Raw genomic sequence first — 25805 nt, 5'->3', positions numbered from 1 at the left:
TTACTTCCATGACGTCACACACCACAATCATTCTTTTACAAAGGGGACAGTAGTTAATCTTATAAGAATGTAACTTTCTTGCCTTCCCTTCCCTGTGCAGGTGGCATGTTACTCACTCTGACATCTCTCCTGGAATTCATGCCTGTGTGTGATCCGGTTCTTTGTGAGGTTTGCTACAAAATGTACAGCATGTACACATGGAACATGAATTTCTCATTGAGGGATTGTAACTAGTATAAAAAAAAAGATCTACAGGATTTGAGTGAGAGAGTGGCAACTATTCACTGTGTCAGTCTGGGAGGGGGTCACGTCAGCCATTGAAATGGGATTTAGAGGCTTAACTGACTGCTCTAAATGTGCAAAGTCTACACTTTACTCAGCATCAGTGGATCTGTAAAATAAACAACTGAGTTCACAATGGAGGTGACAAATTCAAGCTCCCAAGGGGGCTTTTTAAAATGGAAAAATGGCAACTAGTTGTTGTTTGCTTTACGTTTGCAAGATATTCCAAGTTATTTACCCCCCCCGCCCCACACTGCACACCAAAATAACAATATTTCTTTCATATATCAATCACTTTGTACTTTTATTTCCATTGATAGTATTTATTTCAAGTTAAGAATTTACATAACTAGCCATTAGTTCTCTGGAAGTATCAACACGTCAATGCATCGTACATCAGCCATAGAGGGAGAGAAGGAAGGACAGTAAAAGGTTTAAACTGGGGGAGGGAGGGATGTACCGAGGAGGAAACTATGGTTACTGCTGCCAGGTCCCAAACTCAGCCCAAATTGACACAGTGCGAGTCACACCATGATGATGGGCGTTGTTGTTGCCATTCAATCCTGTGCTGGTGTGCAGAAGGGAATGCTGGGAACTCGGAGGACTCAGTGCAGTGCGACCTACAAGAAAGGAGGAGGGGGTGAGATGAACGGAGGCGGGGATAAAAGATAGCAATGAGTTGAGGAAAAATCAGATGTGTCACAGTTTGAAGAAAAATTTAATGAAATATGTTATGCCATATATTTAGTGGATTGAGACGGTCATATGCTAATGATGATATGTATACATATTGTTAATATTTAAAGTTCCTTCTGACATCTGTACATTCTCAACTGAATCCAAATTATTGGGTTCTAGACTAATGCTCACATTATTAGTAAAATATTTTACATAGAAAAGAATTTTAGTTTGATATTTTTTTTTATTTATTTTTTGCCGAGCATATAATGAGCAGAGATGCCCTCAAGGTCAAGTTATCGCTTCTAATGTTAAAATAGGAAACTTTGGAGGTCTTATGTCACGTGTCAAGATTTCACTCCCCTGCAAGTGACTCAGTTCAAATGATGACTCATGCTCACATTGAGGTTTGGATGGCAACACCTGGCTCATGATGTCCCCTCAGTAGCGCTCTTGACACAAGCATCGAAGGCCTCTAGGAGGTCTTTGCATGCCTCTACTCCTTTCTCTGCCACACTGAAAGACAGAATCACAAATATTGAGACATCAGTTCATGCGAGATTCGCCATCTTGCGAAATCCTGCTGCACTATGGGAGACACATTCTGCAAGTCAGGTAAAATATAAGTATTACACAATGAATACCAGTGAGCAGGATTAGGATCTGTTGCCAAAACAGTTGCATTGTTTCATGTAATAACAGGTGAAGTAAACCGAAAAATTCCGTAAGCTCGCAAGTGGAAAGAGAACAAATGTCTAGCCGAGGACACACACATACATATATACATTAATATATATATATATATATATAGAGAGAGAGAGAGAGAGAGAGTGAGAGAGAGTGAGAGAGAGAGAGCGAGGGAGAGAGAGAGAGAGAGAGAGAGAGAGAGAGATTATTTCAGGATGTCATGCAGCAGCAACAAGCTCTGCATCCGAAGCTGCCAAAGTGCATTAGGGTGATGGAGCAAGAGAAGGGGGGAGGGCAGTGGGAGGAGTTACGAATACAAAAGAAAGTGTGTGCATGCCCCCATCTGTTTGGCAGAAAACCACGGAGGAGGGGCTGCGGGAGGAAGGGAGGTTGCGTGATGATGGGATGATGACAAGACACGCAGGTAGGATAGTTGGGGGGGGGGTGATTTGAGCGTCATCAGTTAGCTCCGCCCACTCATTCATGACATTTGGTCTGGTTGTCTTTTCACAGGAGTGCATACAAGAATAAAGCCTAGTTGGTGTTGAGTGGTAACACAAGACGAATTATATATTTTTTTCCCCCTATATTTTATGTTAATATAAAAACATTCTCATTATTCAAATTGAATCAAAAGCTTAAAGTTTTCATTACATTCATTTGATACATTAGTGTAACACTGGGCCAACTCCCGTTTCCAAGATGACCGGGTGCATGATAACAGGCTGCACCCTAGAACAAAAACGTGCCAGAAATTGAAGTTCAGAGATTGTCAAAATAATTAAAAAATAATTAAGATTAAAATAATACAATAAAATGCAGCATAGTATTAAATTAAACATTATTTATTTACTATTTAATCTCTAATCTCGTTGCACACTTGAGTACAATGACAATAAAGGGATTTCTATTCTATTCTATTCTAAATAATTGTATTAAAAAAATTAAGCAGTTTTTTTATTGGGTAAAATGTCAAAATCTGAACAAAACCACCATTTTTACTTTTCATTATTATTGCCAGAGTGAATCAGAAGGATAGAAATCCCTTGGATGTCATTGCATCCCCCCCCAAAAAAAACTTTAAAATGCTCTTCTGCAAAATACCAAACATGAAGTTAGCCCACTCAGTTATTGAATAATAAACATATTGTTCCCATTCCACATCTCTTCTCATGTCAATTAAAATTGAGGATTTTGATCTTCGTAATGGCCTTTTTTTTTTATGTAGTTCTTGAATTGGATGTCAAGGAAAAAAACAAACATCCACTGTATACTTGAACACATTCAAAGTAAATACAATGTAACCGTTCTGTGGCTGGGTGCCCGTGCGTGATGCAACATGCAGCTGTTAGCTGCAGCTTATCACTCAGCACTTTATAATGCCAGGAGGCTGCTGAAAACGGGGGATGCTATGGATGTCATGAAGGGAGTAGAAACCTCTCAGATTACATCACATGAGGGATTTCGGTGTGTTCGTGTGTATACGAGGATACGGTTGGAGAGATGTCATCCTCAAGACTAGTCTCTAATTTAAAAAAATATATATACGGCTAATAATGAGGAGACTGCCATCCGACTATTAGACAGATCTCGAGAAAGCTTAAAAATAAACGTAATATTAAGTGCTTATGCTTTTCCTGGGTTGTATTCAGATAGTGCATTTAAATGGGAGTGTGTGTGTGTGTGTGTGTGATGCAGGATTACAGGAAAGGAGGAGGAGACGATGACATCACCAACCGGAGCCATCACACAATGTGCCGAGAGAGCGTACTCACTGTTAAGGAAGGTCATATTACAGGGTCAAGGGGCAAAGCTGGGTTGTCTTGGCAACCGATGACACCTACCAGCTCAAACTGGTAACTTTGGGTTAAAAGCCAGACTGAATACTGATATGATTTTTTTCATTTTCTACGCATAATTACGAGGCTGCATTAGGTCATCGCTGAGGCCGTGTGATGGCGTCCTCCTGTCTGTCACAAACGAAGGCTCAATTATTTATAATGATCGCGTTGTAGTTTGTCTTCTGGGACTGACATGCATTATAGATCGCTCGGCAGGTGCAGCAGCAACAAATAATGTACAACATTAGTCCTATGAGTGATGTTTGGATAAATGTTCACTTTTGACTGACATTGGCCGAGAGGAGTTAATTAATTCATTAATTAATTTATTTTATTTTTTTTTAATCGTGATTGTTGTTTAAAGTAGTGTAAAAGTGTGTGTAATGTGACACTGAGATGTGTTAAATAAACAAAAGGAATAGAAACAATGCAAACTGCAATGGCAATAAAAAAAAACACGAGTGAATTAATAACTATTTGATAATGAAAAGTAATCATTTTTGTAAATGTATTTTTCTTTTTATGCAGCTCCTACATTGGATCAAATTAACCCGAGCACATGTAGCTTATAAAATAGACAGACTGAATAACACCATATTTGAATTTTTGTAGAAGAATATCACACTAATTAATTATTTTGTTCTAAGAAGATACAAATTTCATATTCAACGAAGAAGGTGGTGAACATTTCATGACATGGACAAAAGTTGACTCAACATTTCTAAACTTTGCTGAGTCACAAAATTCCATCATGGAAAGTACCAAGAATGAGGTTGCATGACTGAACATGCAACGGCAGTCAATCAGTAACGGAGAGATTGCGTGTGTGCCGATACACGAGTTGAGGGTAAAGGCTAAAGCAGATGCTGGGCCTCTATTTGTCCTTCCCAAAGTCTAAAAGTACCAACTTGCATTCTGTCATCACTGCAAATATGAACAAATAAGAAGACTAATGACTGAATTCAACTTCTCGCATGTGACCTTCACAAAGTCGCTTTTACCTTCCTTGCGAGTTGAGAGTGCACCTCTTCGTCTGATGCCATCGAAACTTTGCTTCTAAGCTGGTGTCCGACAGAGCGGTAAGTTGATATATAGTTGGGAACATGTCATGTTATCCTGCACACACGGTCCCACTCCGACACGCCACGAGCCGTGACTTGCCGTCTATAAATACGCAGGAGTCTCTCGTATTGATTACACAGACAGCCATGTTAACCGTGAGCAAGCTCAGCCCGGAAATCCCACTGGTGTGTTCTGACAACTATGAAACATCTGGCTCACTTTCACAGCTGCTGATTCATTGATGTGTTTGCGTATGAGAAAATGGATTATCCGAAATAATGTCAACGAAAGGAATGTTGACTTTAGAATTTCATTTCCATTGTCATCACTCGGACACGTCTAAGATCACTTTGATTATTAGAATGACAAGGCAATAAAAATATCAATTTAACTGTCAAACCACCTGAACTTTTTTTTTTACTTGCGAGGAAAGTAGGTTTGACATTTTTCTGCTTGTGGAGCCAACATTTGACACTTATAAAAATAACATGAGTAGATCCTTCACCAAAGTGTAAAATGAGACACGGCCCATTAACACGGAAGGCTTTGAAAGGAGAGCAAGAAACATCAAGAATCATTAACGCCCCAACGGAAGATTAACTGATCCGAGCGATTCCTCCTCACACACCTGACAAGACGTTTACAAGCTGCGTTAAAACATATCAATTTGATACGGATTCCAATGAGGGGGCAAAATTGTCAGCATATGTGATAATTGATGCGGAATACAGAAGCTGATAAAATGTCTTGAATATTTTGTGTTACTACTCAGACTCGGAATGAGTTGATAAAATGCTTGGAGAAGCCAACCTCCCATTCACCAGCAATTTCGGTCTTATCTGACCAAGTCACACCCGACTATTCCTTTATCATGGCCCGACACGAGCGGGTCCTGTATCATGGGAGAACTTCGAAGTGTTTAACCCTTTCTGCACACATAATGTCAGTTCCGGGGACATTTTTGACCTGGGCCAATAAAAAATTGCCCTAATCAAATTACGAAGGTCAGATCTTCTCAAAAGGTAATAGTCTGATATTATTTATTGTCGGACTGATACTTAACAATACTTAAAAATTCTATTCTAATTTGCTATATAGCCAAACTTCTTTGCTTCCTTATGTTTGATCATACTTATGTTGTTGTACTCCTTCACCGTTTCAACGTTTCTCTAATAAGCCTTCAAAGAACTGCAGATGCTTTCTGCAGACATTTAGATGTCTGGAGCAGGGCTGTCAAACTCATTTTTGTGAATCGGCCACATCGTAGTTCGGGTTTCCCTCAGAGGGCCCTTGAACTGACTGTGAACCCATATAAATGTATGACATACACACAACAAATTGATGGAAAGCCAGTTTTGAAATCAGAAGCCGGTAAGTAATTGTTTGTTCAACAAGTTTTCAATAGATTTTAAAAGGGAGGATTGGTAAAAAAAAATAAATGGCAATATCTCATATCTCAATGTTGTTCAAAGTGAAGAAAATGCGCCGGAAACAGGAAGTTTTGCGGGCCACATAAAATGAGGACGTGGGCCAAATCTGGCCCCCGGGCCTTGAGTTTGACACCCGTGGTCTAGATGACGACAATTGACGAGAAGCCCGTACAAAGAAGTGCCTCACTGGGATGCAAAGTGTTACATCACATTGCGTCTCGCTACGCTGCACGCATCAGGCATCCATGTCGTTCGAGGTCTTTTGAGATGTGACTAAAAAAAATATAAATAACACAAGCGGTGTTCCTAATTGTGGTCACGGCACGATGCACGGGGGGGACAAATGCGACGAGCGATCGCAAGGTACTCTGGGAAGAGGAGGCTAGTGACGTAAGCAGATTCCCAGTTTTCATCCATGCGTACAGACGGGCATTAAACCTCACCTCGCTGTCACATTCCATTCATCTCTAAATCATTGTCCTCGAAATTAGGAACCCCAAGTTTTGACGACCTTTACCCCAAGCCTCTGCTAACATGTCAAAGTGGCTTAAATGAGAGGTCGCGCTTGCGGTGACTTTCAACGCGACTCACATCGTCCTCTAAAGAGACTCCATTTTAGTATGCCGGATTTTTGGGGCATACAGAATAAATCCTCGCGCTGTTGGAATTTCATTCAAATATTTAAAAAATAATAATAATAAAATTGTTTAGGCTATTGAGCAATCACGCCTCTCATTCATTTTTTATTTTATTGCATGACGTAACTGAGGATGCACGATGGCAACCTTGAGGTCACAGAATTTTGCCTGATTGCATAAACTTCCCAGAATCCCGTGCACGTTGTGTCAGTTCTTCACTGAATGTTGCACAAAAGTCCAAGCAACAATATTCAAAGTTGGACATTTATTTCCACAAGAGTGCATCACTTACCATTTGTCCAGGTCGGCCTTGAGACTGGCACACGGAGCAGGAACCGGGGCCTCGGCGGGGGCGGCGGTCTCGGAGTCCGACATGTCTGTGGTGCTGATGGGTGAGTAGATGGTGTGAGTCCTGCTCCTGTTCCTGCCCTCCAAACGTCAGCCTGGAGATCCGAGCACCGCCAATGGAGCCAGAGAGAGACAGAGAGACAGTGGTAATGCAAGAGAGTGAGTGAAAGGGGAGGGCACACGAGAGGAGGTGGGAGGGGACAAAACACGTGAGATGATAGCGCGGGTCAGAGTGGGAGGTTGAGCAGGGGCTTGTGGGAGTTTAAAGGTCAGTGACGCAAGCTGACATGCGAGGAAGTTGATTGGCAATCACTTCTGGGAGGGAACAGGTTGCAAAGAGACAGGAAGGGACGTTGAGGGCACTGACTTTTTTATTTTTTTTTAAATCATGTCAGTGTCATCGTATGGTTTGATACAATGTGGAATTAATTGTTGTCACTCAAGACTTCGTATAATGGTTGGACATTGTGCAAAAGAGAATGGCTTGACAATGTGGTGCGATGGTGCGCCGCCATGTGGTGACTTTATTCATTACAACATTTGGAAGCGTGTGGAAATATTAACGATGTTAAAACGGGATTTCGTGTGGAAAAAACTTATTATTCAGTCATTACTAGCTTGTAGCATGTGTAACCTTTTTTCCTGGCGTGAACATTTCAAAAACTTTTCAAGGTCACAGATAGCAGGCCATACTGCTCATTAGCAGGAGGCGTTTTCGAACTCCTTCTTTTTGTATTTATTTCTCCAAAACAAAATTGATCACATTGAAAATGCAAGCTCATATCACCATCATCATCATCACTCAAGCCTCGATTCAATTCGATTTTTGTCTTAACTAATTTTATAACTAATATGCTTTTTATTTTAACATCTGCATTGTGTCTCTGTTACAAAGGGTAACTTTTTGTAACCTTACAAAAAAATGTCACATCAGTGATTTGTTAGTGCCAGAACTAAAAATGAAAATCAATATACCATAGATTTCACTGCTATGCTTACAAATCCTTTTGTGATCAAACTTCCCACATGAATTCTTTTTTTTTTTTTTTTTTTTTTTAAATCTCTGCATATTTTAAGCAGTTTAACGGAACTATCCCTGGAAGTGTACTGTAAATATTTTGCTGAAAAAAGTCCTCAGAATTTTTTTTTCACCATGCACGCAACAAGCTAACTGGTTAAACCTTGGTTCTTCTTTCAAAATTGTTGAATGTGATTAGCACTTTGCCTCCAGGGCGTCTGTGCTATTTGCCAAAAATAATACAAACACTCATTCATACGCCATAAGAAAAGGGTGTGCAGTGCAAATTTCATCCAAATAACTTTTCGACTGGATGCGACGTTCTCACATGAACACACTCCCAAAGAGAACAGCATGTACTTTAGGAGGAGGACTGCAAAGACGTTTTCCTCAGGAGTAAAACTCGATAATATCCTGTTTGAAAATGAACACAAATACAGAGGCATACTTTATGACAGAAAACATTTTTCAGGTTTATTATTTACGTTTTGTGGTGCTGCTTAACTAACTACATAAAGATACGTAATTAGCAGCTCAGTAGTCAAGGTTACGGCAGCCTTTAAAACAGGGGTGGGAGACTTTTTGATTGGTGGGCCACAATGGGTTGTAAAATTTGACAGAGAGGCCGGACCAGGTGAGGAAGGATGGAGTGTTTTGGTCACCTCACCTCATCGGACAAAAAAAAAAACATTTAATTTTAAATGAAAACGAACAAAAGCATTACAACAAAATATCTGTGTTTGACACACCAGGGTATTTAAAAAATAAAACATTAACAAGGTTTATTCATTAAATTTTTTTCAAGTTAGGCGGGCCCGATTAAAACGTTGAACGGGCCGCAGTTTGCCCACACCTGTTTTAAAATGTTCTTCCTGGCCAGGAAGTGTCAGATGCTCGGGGCATTATGACAACTAGATGTCCTGCCTCAAATCTCCCCTCTTCTCACGCACTGAATGAATCCAGAATCCTTTTCTAGCTGTGACGGTCACTCATCTGGCCTGCAATGAAGGGGAAAAGAGAATACTTTGTAGTTTGGATTTGATATGTATCTTGTGTACAACAAAACCATTTTTTTTTCTGATATACCTCACTCACCCAAACGCATAAAAAGGGGAGGCACCATTTGTTTCTTATCAGCAAGTACATCATGTATGTGGCTGTTAGGTTTACGTAAACATCAGAGGACAGTTAAAAGTCAACGTATAGGAAACACACATGGGGGGACCTGCAACACACACGTAACATACGTGCTGGATGGCGGCGCACAGATAACAGCAGAAGTGCAAACTAAAAAGGTCATGAGTAATAAACAGCACGTGAGAGACCAACGTAGAACTTGTCGACTATGGAGCAGGCAAGGGTCATGCATGACACTTTATAGCATGTTGAAGGTGTGACCTTTACATGTCTTTGTCGGACAGATAAAAAAAAATGTGAAGTCATATTTTATCGTGCTTCCCGTTGATGAATGATATAAATTCAATGACTTCTATCATGAATTAAATGTTGCCATAAGCTGTTATTAGTTCATGAAAGCAGTGTGTTAGGGCGTCAGAGAGAATTTCCGAAAGCCCGAAGACTAGTAGGAGAACTTCCACATTGAAAACTTGCTGTTGACTGAAGATGACATCACCGAGCCCGAGGGCTTGTGAATGTCACATGACCAAACCCAGAAAACAGTTGAGCCGTATCAAGTCGGTCTCAAACTGGCAGCCCGGGGGCCATTTGCGGCCCGCAGTTGGATATTTTGCGCCCCCCCTCACTCACATTTTAAAGTTAGTGTGGGCTAATCTTTTTTGATGTGTCGTTGCCATGGAGTTTTGAGTGAGTGTGATTTTGAAATCACCTTTGGTTTAAGCATATTTCAGGCTCATTAACAGTGAAACAGAATTCTGAAGTGACACCAAATGGAAGGAAAATGATATCCTGTCACCAAGACCTTGTGATGTCCTTTTTCAAAACCGGCCATGAAGAGAAAAGCTGACGACAACAGCAGACGATTTCAAGAAAAACAGGAGTCGGATTGTTTTTTTGTTGTTGTTGTTGAGGAAAGGCGCTCCCAAACATTTCGTAAAAGCACAGAAAAAGTTGTGCAACAATGATCCAATTTGGACAGCGGGAGTCGTTTTTTTTCAAATTTGTATTATACCGTTTAAAATGAAAACCAAAGTGGTGATTACGAAAGCAATAAAGGTCAGTGAAATTGTTTTAATTCAACCATCTCAGTGAGGATAAATGAAAGTAAAGTACGTCACAATGTCATTGACAAACATTGCGGGAACAAGCATGTTTTTATTCATCCACGTAATTGTGATGGAGAAGCTTTTTTCCACTTCCGTTGGCGCACTGAAGCGTTTGCAGGGAAAGTCAACCTGCAGCCGTTGCATTCATTCACATCTCCCGGACCAGAATTGCATTATGAAGCAGACCAACAAGTGCCAAACAATTAGCACATGGTCTTGTTACTGCTGCATAAGCAAACAGTTGAAGCAGAAGAACTATAAAATGGAAGGTAAGTCAAGTTGAGAAAGAAAGAGGCGACGGCAGAAGAGGAAAAATCTAACAAAAAGTAGACAGGCCCGGGAAGAAAAATGACTCAAGGAAGATTTCACGATGGGAAACCTTTGATCACAGGTAAGAGAATAACACTTCTCAATACAGTTGGATTCCGTTTTAAAAATTGTTTTATCAAGTCATTATTTCACCTTTGATATTGTTTCAGGACCTGAAAATTGTGGTGGATAAAAAAACGAAGAAGCTAAGTTTGAGGCTCATTTTAGTTGAGTTTGAAGCTGTTCTTCCACAACAAAACTCATTTTGTGCTTTGCGAAAATGAAATATATCTTTGTAGTTAATCCTTTGCCTTTTAATTTAAAATTAACTTCCACAAAAATATAAGAATTAAATTAATTAATTTAATTAAGTAAATTAATAACTTAATGAAAGGAACGGGAATTGTTTATGTTGTTTTGTAACGCCAGAAATTTAGCATTTTACATTACAGCACTTTTATTTTTTTTTTACTATAAGAGGACTATAAGGCACACCTATATATAAGCCGCAACAAGTCTTTAAAAACAAATAAAAAAAAAAAAATAAATAAATAAATAAATAAATAAATAAATAAATACATAAAAGAGCCGCTCCGCTCCAGGCTATGAGCCGCAGTTTTCTAGGTTGAAAAAAAATGTGTTTTTTACTGCATGTACAGAACAATTTTGCACTGTGAATGCATATAAAGGTTCGTTCATAAACACATTGTTCAAACAGTGCCTTTTAACACGGCAACAACTTTGCGAAATAAAACAGAACAGACCCAAAAGATAAATCTATATTTTTTTTTAAATCAAGATTTATTTAGTGTATTTTATGAACTATAGAGTGCCCCTACCCGTAGAAAGAAAAATCCACAGAAAAGTTGCATTGTTGTATTAGCCGCTCGGTACAAAATCGAGGTAAAGAGTATAGTCTGGAAAATACGCTACTTAGCATCGAGAGCGAGAGGAAGGGAGACAAGATTTTACATTTGTGTATATATGTTTTTAAATGGTTGTAACAGCGCTCTGATGAAACCAAAATTATGATGTAGACTGCCATGAAAATGAGTTTCACACCCACGGAACCTCTGTAGCTTTCCGGGTTGCGTGGGTTAAATTCGGTTCAGTCAGACCACAATCCAAACCAGTCCAGTGTGCATTCTGACTTTTGTCTTATGTCCAAAGTCAGTATGGATGGGCTTTAGTAACTCTGGACTCAGAACAGGAAAAGCAGTCGGGCTTGAGAAATTAGACAAACTAAATGAAATTCGACCAAAATACAAGTCAATGTAGCCACGGTGTAGTTTGCCTTTTGCCCCCAAAATCATCTGGAATAAATATCTAGAAAATAGTTCAATGGATGGATTTAAAATTTTTTAGTCACCCATCACTTGGTGTCTTTTGCTCAATTTAAAAGCGGCAATGTGATGGAATACTTTCTCCTGGTCTTCTTTTTTTAAGTGTTGTACATGGTGGCAGTGTGCAGCGGCGTCCCCATCAGTGACCTGCTGGATAGAGCCTCTCAGCACTCTGACAAACTCCACTCTCTCAGCACCACACTCACCCACGAGCTAGTGAGTACATATTTGTGCGTCTGCGTTTGCCAGTCAACCAACTTTTACTCAAGTGAATTGAAAGAACTCAACGGCCTTCTAGTGAATTAGAATAAAATGCTGAATTCAGAAACCGCTTTGAACATACTGGATCTGCTCCTGCCAGGACTCTCATTTCACTCCTATAGGCCGGATGATCATGCCTCGGCCGTCAGCGTGCCACACATCCTCATTGCAGACACCAAGTGACAAAGAGCAAGCGCTTCAAGTGTCTGTAAGTGACTTAAAAAAAAAAAAAAAACACTTCCTAAACAGATATATGGCAAAAATGCCACTTGAAATATGGGCAGAAGTGCAAAATAAGTGCTCTTAATATATTTAATTTTTGGAGAATATATTTTTCAAGCCATGTATAAAAGATCGACTACCCTCAACAAAATAATTACGTTATTTTTTTTCCCCAATGCAAAGGGCTCGCTTGCATAAAAATTTCCCATTCAAGGACAAAACACAATTGATCAACAAGAAACCACTTTCAGCACATCTAGTGGTGATCAGTGATATTACAACTTAAAACTACAGTCGACTCTGGCATATTCGTAGTTCGCCCCCCTCACATTTGCAAAATTGAGAATTTTTTTTTTTCAAACATGTTGATTTTTCATGTTTTCTCCAGGATTAACCCCAATTTTTTATTTTTTTTTGTGGATAATGTATATTGAATGTTTATCAGCATTTTCTTTGATGAATTTTTGGCGTTTGTAATTTTTTTTCTCAAAATTAAATTAGTACATTCGAGAATTAATAAAGAGGCTCACAGGCCACAGTTGACTATCCCTGATCTAAATGTCCTGTTGTTACTATAATTCAGCGACAAAAAAAGAAATCAAAATACGACTATCAGTTTTCTCGACGGGAAGCGATCATAGTCTCACTGCCTCAACTTTTTCTTTTTTTTTTCTTTACTTGATTATCCATCCCAACCACCCTTCATTTTACACTGTAGTCTCTTTGTCCTTTCCAGGAGTCAGACCTGCTCTCACTGGCTCGTTCCTTGCTCCAAGCCTGGGTGGACCCACTGGTGGTTCTGTCCTCATCTGCCAACAACCTGCCTCACCCAGCTCAAAGCAAAATAATCAACAAGATCCACGAGTTGCAGGAGCATTCCAAGAACCTGGGAGATGGCCTGAACATCCTATCTGGCAAGGTATGTAACAAATATCATTGTTGTTTTTGTGAGATCACTTATTAAAATGTCAAATACAGAATATCTTTGCTCCCACAGATGGACCCGACAGCTCAGGCCATTTCCTCGCTGCCCTACAGAGGCGGCAATGACATCGGTCAGGACAAAGCATCCAAATTGATCAAATTCCAGTTCCTCTTGTCCTGCTTTCGCCGGGATTCCCACAAGATCGACAGCTTTTTGAAAGTCCTCCGTTGCCGGGCAGCAAAAATGCAACCTCACTTGTGCTAAAAGAGCAAAGCACCCAAATGGAAAGCTTTGAGATTTTTGTTTTTGCAAAAGCTTGTATTGTACAGCAGTTATAGGCAACACATCCTGGCAATATGCAGCACGATTTAGATGGCTTATGTTATTTAATAGGGATGATGAGCTTTGCTCTGCCCATCTCGTTTCACTTTTCACACTATTATTCAACAATCAAATAAGTATGAGTTTTAGTTTATTCAAAGCTTAAAACATTCACTCTATCACTTTGTTTAAAATGGTTACAAAATTGAGACGGAATAAAATAAAGGACTTCCTATTTCTATATAAAATTTGACTGATACTGTTGTATATTCCTTTGCGCCATGTTGTTAACACTTTCAATATAAGTATATATATATATATAGGGAAAAAGGGTCAAGTGCCCAGTATGGGAAAAACAGTTTCTCTTTCTTTTATCTCTCTAACCTAACCAAAACTAAAACGTAAATGAAAAAAATATATGCCAGTATATAAAATAGCTATTTTGATAACTTGGCACAATAAACATTTGTCTGCACATAAGGTGTAAAAAGAAAAGTTGTTACCCGAAAAAAAGCTAATTCTGTAAAATAAAACCTTCCTGCCGAATGTCAAGGTCACCTGTGCCTTCACCCAAAAAAAAAAAATAAAAAATAAAAACACCGACCACGTCACGTGGGCATAAGCAGAGCAGGGCCACCGCGAGGGGGGAAAAATAGCCCCACCGACCATGTCGACTTTCGAAGTGACTCTCCAGCAGCTCAACGACTTGTTGACGGATGACAGCGGTTTTTACAGCTGGCCGACTAAACACGTCCACGAGGTTTATCCACGCATATACGTCGGCAATGCGTGAGTTATTGCTCCTTACAACCAATGACGTGATTTAGTGTAAAGTAGGTCACGCAGGATAAAAAGTCAAGATTGGATTTGCGAGTGTGCAACCATAGAAATAACCACCAGAGAGAGCTGTTGTTGTGGACGCGAAGTCCGGGCTGCCACATTGACTCGAGTGTCTCCAATAAATCCGTCATAACTCGACCAGCATGCGCTGTTACGACCTACACTGGCCTTTTTTTTAATTTTGATTCTTTTTGATGACCATGGATCAGGGTCCCTATCAGGCTTCTCAGAGCTTGCTGATGAGCAGATCATTTGAATCAGGAGTGTTGGAGGAGGGAGATATCTAAAACATGTTGGACACCCCTGGTGTAGAATAATCATTCAATCAAATTCATCTGTTTATGATTAATGTGTGAGTTATAGGACATACAATTTTAAGCAATTGTTGCAGTCTTTTAAAAGAAGGGGCAGGGCATTGTTTGTGGACTTATTGTTTAACATATGTCGTGGTGTCTTTTCATGTCATTTCTGAAACACACTCAAAACCAATTCATGTTCTACTGCTGATTACTAAAAAAGGTATAACGTCTATAAACCTTTTTTTAAATGTCTTTTTGTGTTTACATTCTGTCAACTTTGAAATAGTTCAAATAAAGCTGTAACGCTGTAAATTGTTATCAGTACTCAGCACTACAGCAGGAAGTCACACAGGACAAGCTCAGCTTTGTGTGAGATGAAATACTTGTTGGACACATTTGTAACATTTACTGTACTTGTTGCAGACTTGTGGCGACAAACACGACACGTTTGAAGCGCTTGGGCATCACTCACATACTCAACGCAGCAGAGGGAAACTCCTTCATGCACGTGAACACCAACACAGTGTTCTACGCAGGCACCGGTATCACCTACCATGGGGTGGCAGCCAGCGACACGGATCACTTCGACATCAGCGTTTACTTTGAAGAGGCGGCAGACTTTATTGAGGAAGCTCTAGCGTACAAAAACGGAAGAGGTTAGTATTTGGACGTTTTATTGTTAATGGTTCTGCAGGGATTGTCGGCATTCTGCAATTGAATGGAAAATTCCAACTTATCCAGAGATCTCAAAAGTATTCATGGGTAGATCTTGAAGCATCAATTCAAGCAAATGTGTCAAGGTAATGTTTTGAAAACTCAAGTATAAAAGTTTCATAAGGGGAACAATTCACACAGGGGTCTATTGTGCAACACCCCACCTCCCCTAAAACCAATACTTAAAATACAACCAATACACTTCAAAAAGATTGATCACTCAAAAACTTGGTCTTTAAAGTATAGGAGTCGTATCGGGCCTTTTTTGGCCCGTGTGACTCAAGAAGCCGGCCAAGTGGAATGCAGCCTTGGTGGTCACAGATGCATGTTCCTACCCTTACCTATTTTGAAGAGAAGCTAGGGAACAGTTTCATAAAAGCTGGCACCCGTTGACAAAAATCAAATGAATCCTCCAAAATTGAACAAGGCGCTACCATTGCTAGTACTGCTTTACAGTTGCATCCTTTCGCGTTCTGAACACAAACGCTTGATGCATTTCTGTTCTCCCCCAGGTCGAGTATATGTGCATTGCAGGGAAGGCTACAGCCGCTCCCCCACCTTAGTCATCGCCTACCTGATGCTTCGCCAGAACATGAACGTCCACAGCGCTCTGGCGACAGTGAGACAGGGAAGAGAGATCGGACCTAATGACGGCTTTCTTTGCCAACTCTGCCGACTGAACCAGAGGCTGGCCGCCGAGGGAACGTTTGGGAACAAATGAAGCCGAAACAAAAGCTGGCAAGGACGTATGCTTAATTACACTCTATTTCACTTGCTCTGTACTTTAAGAGCCACAGCTCTGTCAAGGAATGTGCGAAAAGCAGAGTTTTAATTTTGTTCCACACAGCACACTTGTCTCCATGTAGCACTGCACTTTTTTTTCTCGATTCTAAATCAAGAACATGGTGGAAACGGTCCAGATTATAATTATATTCACTATTTGCATTTATATGCTGTCACCTATTGCCTATCCTATTTCAATGATAAAATATTATATTATATTAATTGTATTATAATATAATTATATTATATTTATCGGGTTATAATATAATATAATATAATGTAATATAATGTAATATAATATAATATAATATAATATAATATAATATAATATAATATAATATAATATAATATAATATAATATAATATAATATAATATAATACAATTTAATATACTATAATATATTGACACAAAGAACGCATTCTAAAACTTAAACAGTATTTGAGTAAATAAATTGTAATTAATCCTCATTGATAATGACATAATGAAAAACCTCTCATTAAGAAAATTATACTTACTTCATATCAATAATATGAACTATTGACGGCTTTTCTAAACATACATTTAACATGTGCCGGAGTTGAAGTATAATGTTTTACCATGCTTCTGTAAGTCAACCCGTTGGTTAGTGATCAAGTTTTCCTGTAGAGGGCACAAATGGTCCAGTTTTTGTTCCCATTGGACCTGTGTGAAGACAAGTAGCAGAAAAGAACATGTTTTCACTCACTCCATGATTATGTAGCTGATTAAAAAAAATCGTACAGCTTATTGACACTTAATAACAATAAGTGTTCATCCAGGCTTACCTGAGTGTAGTCAGTGTTGTACTCGTGGCTGACATCACTTCTTTTTAATACTGCTTGTCCTCATTAGGGTAACTGGAACCCATTTCATCAGATTTTGGCACACTCAAAACTGGTTGCCGGGTGGCAGAAAAGTGAGTGAGTCCCGCAGAACTGGACAAAATGACAAAAATTTGTGTTTGGGTTGCAGTGCCTACATTTTCAATTTCCTTAAAAAAAAAATAAAGAAATTGGTGGGTCTGGGGAAAAAATAGCTCTAATCAACAACCTCAATTGTTCCAAGATTTTTAGGAGCACGCCTAAGTTTGACTATAACAGTGAATCAACTTGCTATTTCATGAGCACTCCTGAGGAGGGCACAAATTGTTCACTTTTTACTCTCATTATCTATCCCACTGCCACAACAAGGAGCAGAATAGTACATCATGTTCCATTAGTATTGTGACCATGTTTCGGCATGAAAAGTCTTCCATTTTGCCGCTGTGATTGATGACAAGTGAGAGATGCATCCTCAACTGCATCCAATCCGGATTGTCGTGTGTATTTATCCGCCTATGTTCTATTTTAGGTGTCTTTAGGGTCACGGTGGGCGAACTGGAGCCGATCCCAGCTGACGTTTAGCAAGAGGCGGGCTGAATACTGAATTGTTCCGCGGCCAATTTAGACAAGCATTGACTCACATTCACACCTTTTTGCGGTCTTCAATTATCCTGAAAACCATGTTTTTAGGATGTGGGAGGAATATCTGGATAAAACTTTCATGCAAACTCACGCTGGAAAATGAGCTATGAGGTCGAACTTGCTGACCACTACTCCTGATCAAATGATGATCAGACAAGCGGAATTAAAAGTTCTGCGGTTTCCAAATTTGGCCCGAGTGTTATTGCATGTTGTTTAATCTCCCATGGTGCTCACAACCCAGTACAAGGATTATATCCCAGGATTACTCAGTGTTGTGTCGGTTTGTATACGTATGAAATCCATTACATTTATTATATCCACCCTGCTCGGGAGAAGCCTAAAAACAGATCAGATTTGTTTCATGATCTGTGCCAAGCCACTGTTTGCTATTTACCATTTGCTATGATGTCAATATTTATCTCAGATAATTTTACGTCAATCTGGCAAAAAGCCTCGTGGGTTTTAAATGACGCTCGTCTTCTGTACTGCTCTTGCTGTGGGAATTTAAACTGGCATACATTCACACACGCTATTGCAGGGTGTTGTTTCAAAAATTTACGAGAGAAGGCAGGTAGCACAGGTTCTGAAATGTACAGGAAATGAAATCCCTACAGGGCTGCAAATGAGGGCGTGTGAGCGTACGTTGTGTACATTCCTCAGGTTGGGATTTGGAGTTGTTCTCCCGCTTTCATGTTTTCTTTCCGTTTCACTCTGTTTACTGTGTCTCCATCTTTTGTTTTCTAATTACACACGGTCTGCCCTTCTTATTATGGCTCGCTTTGCATCCTGCTCTGACGCATGGAGTTGATACAAGGACATGTCTGTGAGTGGAGCAGGTTAACACGCTTACGTAACAGAGTCTGCATGAATGGGTGCATGGGGGAGGGGCCGGCATTTGTTTTCATGTGCCTGCAGTTTATCAGGTAGGGATGATTTAAAAGTGAATGAGAACGGAGTAAGACTTCAACCTAGCACTCGTTTTATGACAAATCATTCCATCATTTTTATTGGATTATTTTGAGCTCAATTTAATCCGTTTGGATTTCATCCAAAGGTGTAAATTTTTCCGAACATTTATTGACTCTGTTGCTTTAGAAAAATCTCTAAACAGTTGCAGAAACTACAGTGTATATATCTCATCTTAATTGACTCTGTTGCTTTAGAAAAATCTCTAAACAGTTGCAGAAACTACAGTGTATATATCTCATCTTAATTCACTCACAAATGTACTACAAAGTGTGAAATCTGGGCCTCCTGTTGTATTGGGGAAAAAAAAGATGATATACATTTATATCAGGGGTGTGCAAACTTTTTGATTGGTGGGCCACAATGGGTTCTAAGATTTGACACAGGGGCCGGACCAGGAGGAGGTGGATGGAGTGTTTTGGTAACCTCACCTCATCTGAGAAAAACAAGAAGAATACATTTAATTTTACATGAAAGTGAACAAAAGCATGACAACAATATATTTGCCTTTGAAAAACACAGTATTTAGAAAATAAAACATTATCTATTCATTTAATTTTTTTCAAGTTCAGCGGGCCCGATTAAAACATTTAACGGGCCACGTGTGGCCCCCGGGCCGCAGTTTGCCCACCCCTGTTTTATATCCGCACACCCCTAGATGCACTACATTTACTCCGTTACATATTGTAGTTTATCATTACATATCATTAATAATAATAAGCTAACATATAATTAATTAATAAAAGTTATGTGGGAACCCCTCACTCGGCCCTACGCTCACTTTTATCAGTAACTACCCGAAGACTGTATATTCTCGATTAATCTCTTTAATACAGTATATGCCAGCTGTCTAAATGCGGAAAAAAGGTCGGATTTGTCCAAAGTGGGTTCTATTCGTTAGTCCATGCGACCACGTGTGACTTGACTCGTTTTGTGCTGGGGTGCAGATAGAGGCAGGAAGATGCTGAGCCAGGAGGAAAGGTGACAGCGAGCGTCACCTATGTAAAAAAAAATATAGTTTCCATATTTTCCAGACCAAAAGGCGCTTTTAAAAGTCTTAAAATTTCTCCACAATGGACGCGGTGCCGAGTTCCAAGTCGCCCTAATTTATGTCACTGTGTGTTTCGCTTGAGTCAGCACTCAGCATGTGTAAAGCAGGACTTGATACACCGGTAGCCGACATAAAAGGCCCTTCAGTCATTGTTCCAGTAGAAAGCTTTGTCCGGCAGAGTTAAAAGCCAAAGAATACAAAGAGGTTTTGAGGCGTTTTTTAAAAACAGGTAGTGAGGGTCAATACTCCCCTCTAAGATGTGCACGTGTCCGATTGTGCACAGGAAATGTATACGCCGCAACGTGTTGACATTTTGCATTTTCTTATTGGCCTCATACAAAGAAATTTAGAAGTCTAAGAGTATCTGGCTGACATCATTTCTGCATGCAACACAGGCCAAACTGGTTGGTTGCATCATCACCGGTTAAAATGAACTTGAACCCGCATTTGGCAGGGCTGGAGAATGTTCATTCAGAACCTGTCCGAGCTGACTTTGGGCAAACTGGTCTCCAACCGATGGAAGGACAAGCAACCATATACACTCACGTTGACACCTACAGACAATTCAGATCAACCATGGTGCTCAAATTTCACTCAGATGAAGTAAATAAAGACACATTTTCTTGATGCTGTTCTTCCTTTTTTTCCAGCTCTCCTATCTCTTTACTACTTATTCTTTCCTTGTTTGGCCTTCTTGGGTCAAGCTCTTTTAATATTTTTTTTTTCCGCCTCCAACCGCTCTATTTGTACTACAATGTGCAGTGTTCAGACAAAGTGTTCCCAAAAGTAATCTTTGAAATGTCCTTGTATTTTTTTTTTCATTTTATTTATTAGTTTCTCCCATTGCCATTATTTCCTCTCCTCCAATTTCTTTTTCCATTCTGCTTGTGTCAAGGTTGGTGAAGATGGAATAGGGCGTAAGACTGAAGTGTTCCAAGGAAAGCACAATGCAGTGCAAGCAAAAAAAAAAAAAAAAATGTTCAGAGTGCTTGTATACTAAAGGTTGGTTCTCGAGAATGCCTGTCCATTCATTCAGAGTGAAATCAACGCAGTTAATAAAAAAAAAATGTTATCGGCCTATTTGCGAGAATTTGTCTGCGAAACAGCTGTTTGGGATTTTGACCAAAATTTGTAAATAAATTTGGATGGTTTGATAAAGCGCTCTCTGCACAAGCCAAAATACAAGACTGTTACAAGCCCTCGTCTCGTCGCATCACCGTTGCTCTGCCCCATCGTTATGGCAACAGAAGCTGTACTCGGAACTGGGGGCGCGTCTCATTTGTACGAGACGGAATCACGCCAACACCCGGCACCAAGTAATCAGTGGGACGTGATTGATGTTAGAGAGCTAGCCTCCTCTGTAAAATTTAATCGAAGAATGCCAAGTAGGCCAAGCTGCCTTTGTGAACAGTGCGTCTTATTTTTTTTTTTAAATGAATTGACTGGGAAAAAATGCAATATTTACGCGATAATTTGCATATGTGGTTTTACAAAGATACAACACTTATAATGTCAATTTTAGGTATCTGATTAGAACAAGACGTCTGTATTTTGCGTCAGTGCAGGTCAACCAAGGCTAAGCGAAGCAACCTGATAAAAGGAACCAGTGGGGTTTGTAATTATTTTCCCATTTTTTTCCCTTTCTCTGGCTGCATTTCCCATTGTGCCGCAAAAGCCCTTGGCCTGACACATCCCCTTATTGTGGCAGAGATGTAATACCACCTGGCTGGGATGACTTTGTTGGAAACTTTTCAAGGGGAATAATATTGAAAATGAGAGAACAAAATGACCATGAGTGTGTTTTCGGTTTGTTGAAAAAAAAAATATCTACAACTTTATTATCTATGGGAGGGTTTATATAAGATGCAGAATAAAAGTAATAACGAAGATTACTGTGGTTTTGGTTCACAAGATTACGCCATGAAATTGGAACGATACGATTTTCTGGTACAGGTTCGCTTTTGGAATAAGTGAAGTTAATAAAGTCCAATTGTTACTTTGATCCTTTTACACATCATAGAGTAGTAATTTGACTGGGGAAAATACTATTCATAAATAAATGTGTCTCATATCACATACAGTATTGGGCTTTATTTTCATGCACTCTTGTTGTTAAGGCATTGCTATGGCTCTAACTATGAATTTAGGACAGTTGCGATAAAAAAAAAAAAAAAATATATATATATATATAAATAAATTAATAAACAATAAATAAACAAATAAAATAACATGAGTATTCTTGAAAGAGATTTATTACTCAGAATACGGTGGGTCAAGCTTACCTCACATTTGGTCTTTAAACCACGAGGGGCCAATTTGTCAGTCCAGTCATGAAGAAATCCATGGCAACATCAGACAATCACAAACCTGTATCACACCTGTCCAAAATGTGACATCATAGAAAGTTACATGATGCAATATGGGGTACGCCCGCCCCCCCCAAAAAAAATAAATATTTGAATCGAATATATCATTAAATAGAAATTTATGACCCAAATAAAATCAGCTCTGGTTTGTTCATTTTGCAGCACACCGGTCATTTCAAGGATAATTAAGTCTCAATAAAATTTGCGAATAAATAAATATATAAATTACATCTGGTTAAACATCATCCACTCATAGTAAATGGAAAAATGTCATTTCGAGGTTATTGAAACCTTGGCTTTTGAAACCCAAAGCTTGTCCACATTCAGGTCACGGTAAAGCTGGAGCCTATCCGATCCCGATTTTGGGGGCACGTGTCAAACTCGATGCTAGCCTATTACAGCTCAGCCCACGGATCATTAATAATGACCGTCAGGGAATTTAACCAAATTCAGTACGTGCCCCAACACCCTCACACCGCGGTGCTGTCCAAGTCTTCAGACAGAACAAAGCAAATGGACGATAAGAAGACACATATTCCGTGACAGCAAGTCTGCTCTGGAACAGCTGTGCCCCTGAGTGGTTTTGGTGGGTTTCCAAGGGAGGTGGGATTGGGGGCGGGGGGTGTCAGTGAAAGACTGGATTGGCGGAAGCTAAAACTGCCCACGGTTACATCATCACCCCTACAACAGCCTCCAAATCAGCTGGATGACTCTCCTCATCATAAGAGTGGCGCAAAAACAGAGCTTGGAAAGATTCCATCCATCACTTCCCTTCGACATCAAGGGCAGACAGGTGGATGAAACACTCTCAAAGTTCTCCCTGAAAAAGAAAAAAAAAATAATTCTCTTCTTATTGCTGATACTAGAAACTCATGCACTCCTACCGACTATTTTGTCTTAAATAAACCTAACGCAGATTTTGGGTGTTGGGTTGGGTCAAGCCAGGAAAAGGTCCGAGGCAAGATTGGAAACCAGAAAATTTGACTATGAGCCAGATGTGCTAACCGGATCTTGTTAGATGGCTTCAGTATTATGTAAATTCTAAACTAGTTGGTAAGCAAAGAGTATAGTGTCGTTGGCATGGAAACGCTGCTCGACTTGGAAACTTACCGAGCTACGTTCAGAGTTGAGCAGCGTGGCAGCACTTTAAAATGATCAAATAATATTCCTATTGAGCAATTATGTTTTAATAGTTGCATTGGATTGTTTTTGGACAAACTGTTCTTAGTAAGTTCCATGTGCATCCAGTGCGCAGTAGATGTTTGATTTTAAAAAGTAACTATTTGCTATGAACTTGGTCACCAGCATTTTTTTGTAAAACAGAACAATCAGCCACTCTGATTGATGCGCGACAGAGGGGTAACATTTTTGCAAATAGAAAGATGAAAATTAGGTTGCACTGTAAAACTAAAAAAAAAAAAAAAAAAATGTACTCACCATTAATTGCGATGACGTGAGCGATGTGGGCATGTTAGATAGGAACGTACTTTCAGATTACTACATCGGAATGGGAGGTGAGCCTCGTCATATCGAGCCTAAACACGCCTGACTTTGTGGTGCACATGCCGTTCTTTTTATTATTGGTGTCAACAGATTTTATGCTGTTTTTTTTTTCTACTTGGCAATGACAAATCAAAACACACTCTCGATTTTTTTAATATCAGGAAGGATGGCAGTAGATCCTGCTCGTTTTATCCTGAACATTTTGGTTGGTGTCATTCATGTCATTCGGATTTCAAGCTGATGTTATTCCTAACCAGTGTGGAGTGAGAGCTCATCAGATGTGCCGCAGGGAATTATTCACCCCAATTGGAGTGAACATTTTGTATCTGTAAATCCAGTGAATGAAAACAAAACTTAGCCTAAACAAACCACAAGCTGCAGCCTGCAGGTTATAACACTTGAGTCTGACACATAATTGTTGGGGGGAAGACCATAATTGGATGATGAAGGCTACGCCATCTACACTCACCTGTCTGCACGCCCAAATTAATTTGCGGTAATACAAGGTTTTGCATACCATTATCTGAACCATGAATAAAACTATATTAAAAAAAAAATTAAAAAAATAAATAAATAAATTATATAAATATATATATATACACACATATATTTATTTATTTATTTAATAATAAATAAATAAAAATACTATACAACAATGCAGGAACATGAATAAATGTATTCCCCAAAAACGGCGAAACATTAAAGCGACTTTTAAACACAACTTTAAACCATTAACAGTTCCTGTTGAAACACAAAACAACACCCAAGACACAAATATCCCCGAAACTAGCACAAACACGTTCGACCTACATTTCAGTACAAATTGTACTTTGATGCCTGCACCTCAAAAAAGAAAGGCTGCAAACTATTTGTGGTAAAGCATCACAGACATTCTCGGACCACATTTCAAATAACACCTAACATGCAATTGAAGCCTGACCTTCAAATAAAAATCCCTCACTGAATGTAGCCAAGTGTTTACACAATCTGAGACAGCAGCAAGTGGGGAAAAAACGAGCTGCGTGACAATGCACATTCTGAAGTGAGCCATGTGATAGCAATTAAAGCCTAATTAAAAAAAATTAAAAAAATAGACCAGACCAATCAGGAAGTTTCCATTTACCATGTTCTTCCACTCCACGGCACAAGGGAAAATTAGTTTGTGTATAAACCTTTTGTCAGTTATACAATAGAATAACAGGTTTGTGCTCAACTAAATGATCTCAGACTAAATACACTTGGTGAGCAAATCAACACAATATCATCCCTATTTCAGTTTATGTACCTTTCGGGACATGTTTTTGCTTGGCGTGATATTTTCTTGAGTTTAAAATGTAGGGCTCAGCGCAATGCAATCTTAATGTCTCGTGGTAATGATTTTACAACTCCACATTGTGTGCCAACTGTTTAAACATTATTCACATCCAATAGCAATTTTAATGCGAAAATAATACATTTAAAACACAACAAAACATTAAACCACAATCTTTATAAAAATCATTAGTTGGCTAATTTACAATTCAAATCTTATTACCTTTATCTGTCTCATTATTATTCGCCTCGTTGTTCTTCTTTCTTTTTCCCCATGAATGTGCCCAATGCAAGTAAGTACGCACAATTAGTGTAATAGATATTGTGGTGTTTGTGTATTATTCACGTTCGTTATCTTGGGTGCGAAAGGAAAGAAAGCAACAAACAAAAATCACCAACAAGAAATGTATATTGATACCAAATAATTTTTTTTTATAATGCTGAAAATATATATCACAGAGCCACAAACACAAATAGCTTTTCAGAAGCCATTCCTTGATTGTGCCACACTGATTTGTCACTGAAAAAGAAGAAAAAAAAAAAAAGACAGACAGACAAAACAACCGTGCCCATGATAAACCCACAAGCAGCACTCGTGTATCAAATACACCTTCAAATATTCACGGGGGGGGGGGGGGGCTTTTAGACCTGCAATTCTCTCAACTTTTACATTCAACTTCACGCTGTGCCCAAAAAATAGTGAGAGCTTCTCCGTTCGGAAGCAGCCTCACGTCGTCTCACGAGTCCGGGCAATATACAGTCACAGTGAAAAGGACGACACAAAAGCAAGAGAGGACATCTCCATCATGGCAATAACAGCAGTCTGGGACTTTTGTGTCCTAAATCTCTCATTCAAGGCACAACTGAACGGCCTCGGAAATA

At 39.3% G+C, this 25805-nt stretch overlaps 2 protein-coding genes and 2 long non-coding RNA genes across 5 annotated transcripts; 2 read left to right on the top strand and 2 right to left on the bottom strand.

Annotated features, from left to right (window-relative positions):
- Nucleotides 1-567: 567 nt before the first annotated feature.
- LOC148322705 (uncharacterized) lies at nt 568-7123 on the bottom strand. The gene is made up of 3 exons (XR_015846607.1): nt 6911-7123; nt 1362-1476; nt 568-902 (listed from the first exon to the last, which is right to left on the bottom strand). It is a non-coding gene; the product is annotated as an uncharacterized LOC148322705 (long non-coding RNA).
- Nucleotides 7124-8432: 1309 nt separating this feature from the next.
- Nucleotides 8433-22664, bottom strand: LOC148322702 (uncharacterized). The gene is made up of 5 exons (XR_015846608.1): nt 22026-22664; nt 17049-17198; nt 16842-16926; nt 15301-15381; nt 8433-8982 (listed from the first exon to the last, which is right to left on the bottom strand). It is a non-coding gene; the product is annotated as an uncharacterized LOC148322702 (long non-coding RNA).
- prl (prolactin) lies at nt 10461-13856 on the top strand. 2 transcript variants are annotated; one of them, XM_088316411.1, is made up of 5 exons: nt 10461-10618; nt 11983-12095; nt 12241-12348; nt 13099-13281; nt 13360-13856. In XM_088316411.1, the coding sequence occupies exons 1-5, from the start codon at nt 10576-10578 to the stop codon at nt 13549-13551; spliced, it is 639 nt and encodes a 212-aa protein (XP_088172537.1). In that variant the 5' UTR covers nt 10461-10575; the 3' UTR covers nt 13552-13856. The 2 variants fall into 2 exon arrangements, with proteins under 2 accessions (XP_088172537.1, XP_088172538.1); XM_088316412.1 differs by having other exon boundaries at nt 13341-13856.
- On the top strand, nt 13924-16407 carry LOC148322703 (dual specificity protein phosphatase 3-like). The gene is made up of 3 exons (XM_088316413.1): nt 13924-14397; nt 15171-15403; nt 15974-16407. Exons 1-3 carry the CDS (start codon nt 14276-14278, stop codon nt 16180-16182), a joined length of 564 nt encoding a protein of 187 aa, XP_088172539.1. The 5' UTR covers nt 13924-14275; the 3' UTR covers nt 16183-16407.
- Nucleotides 22665-25805: the final 3141 nt, after the last annotated feature.

This window comes from Idiotropiscis lumnitzeri, chromosome 15 (assembly GCF_059441095.1).
Source record: "Idiotropiscis lumnitzeri isolate Australia: NSW breed Sydney's pygmy pipehorse chromosome 15, RoL_Ilum_1.0, whole genome shotgun sequence".
NCBI lineage: Eukaryota > Metazoa > Chordata > Actinopteri > Syngnathiformes > Syngnathidae > Idiotropiscis > Idiotropiscis lumnitzeri.
This window is presented reverse-complemented; position numbering and strand designations above follow the sequence as displayed.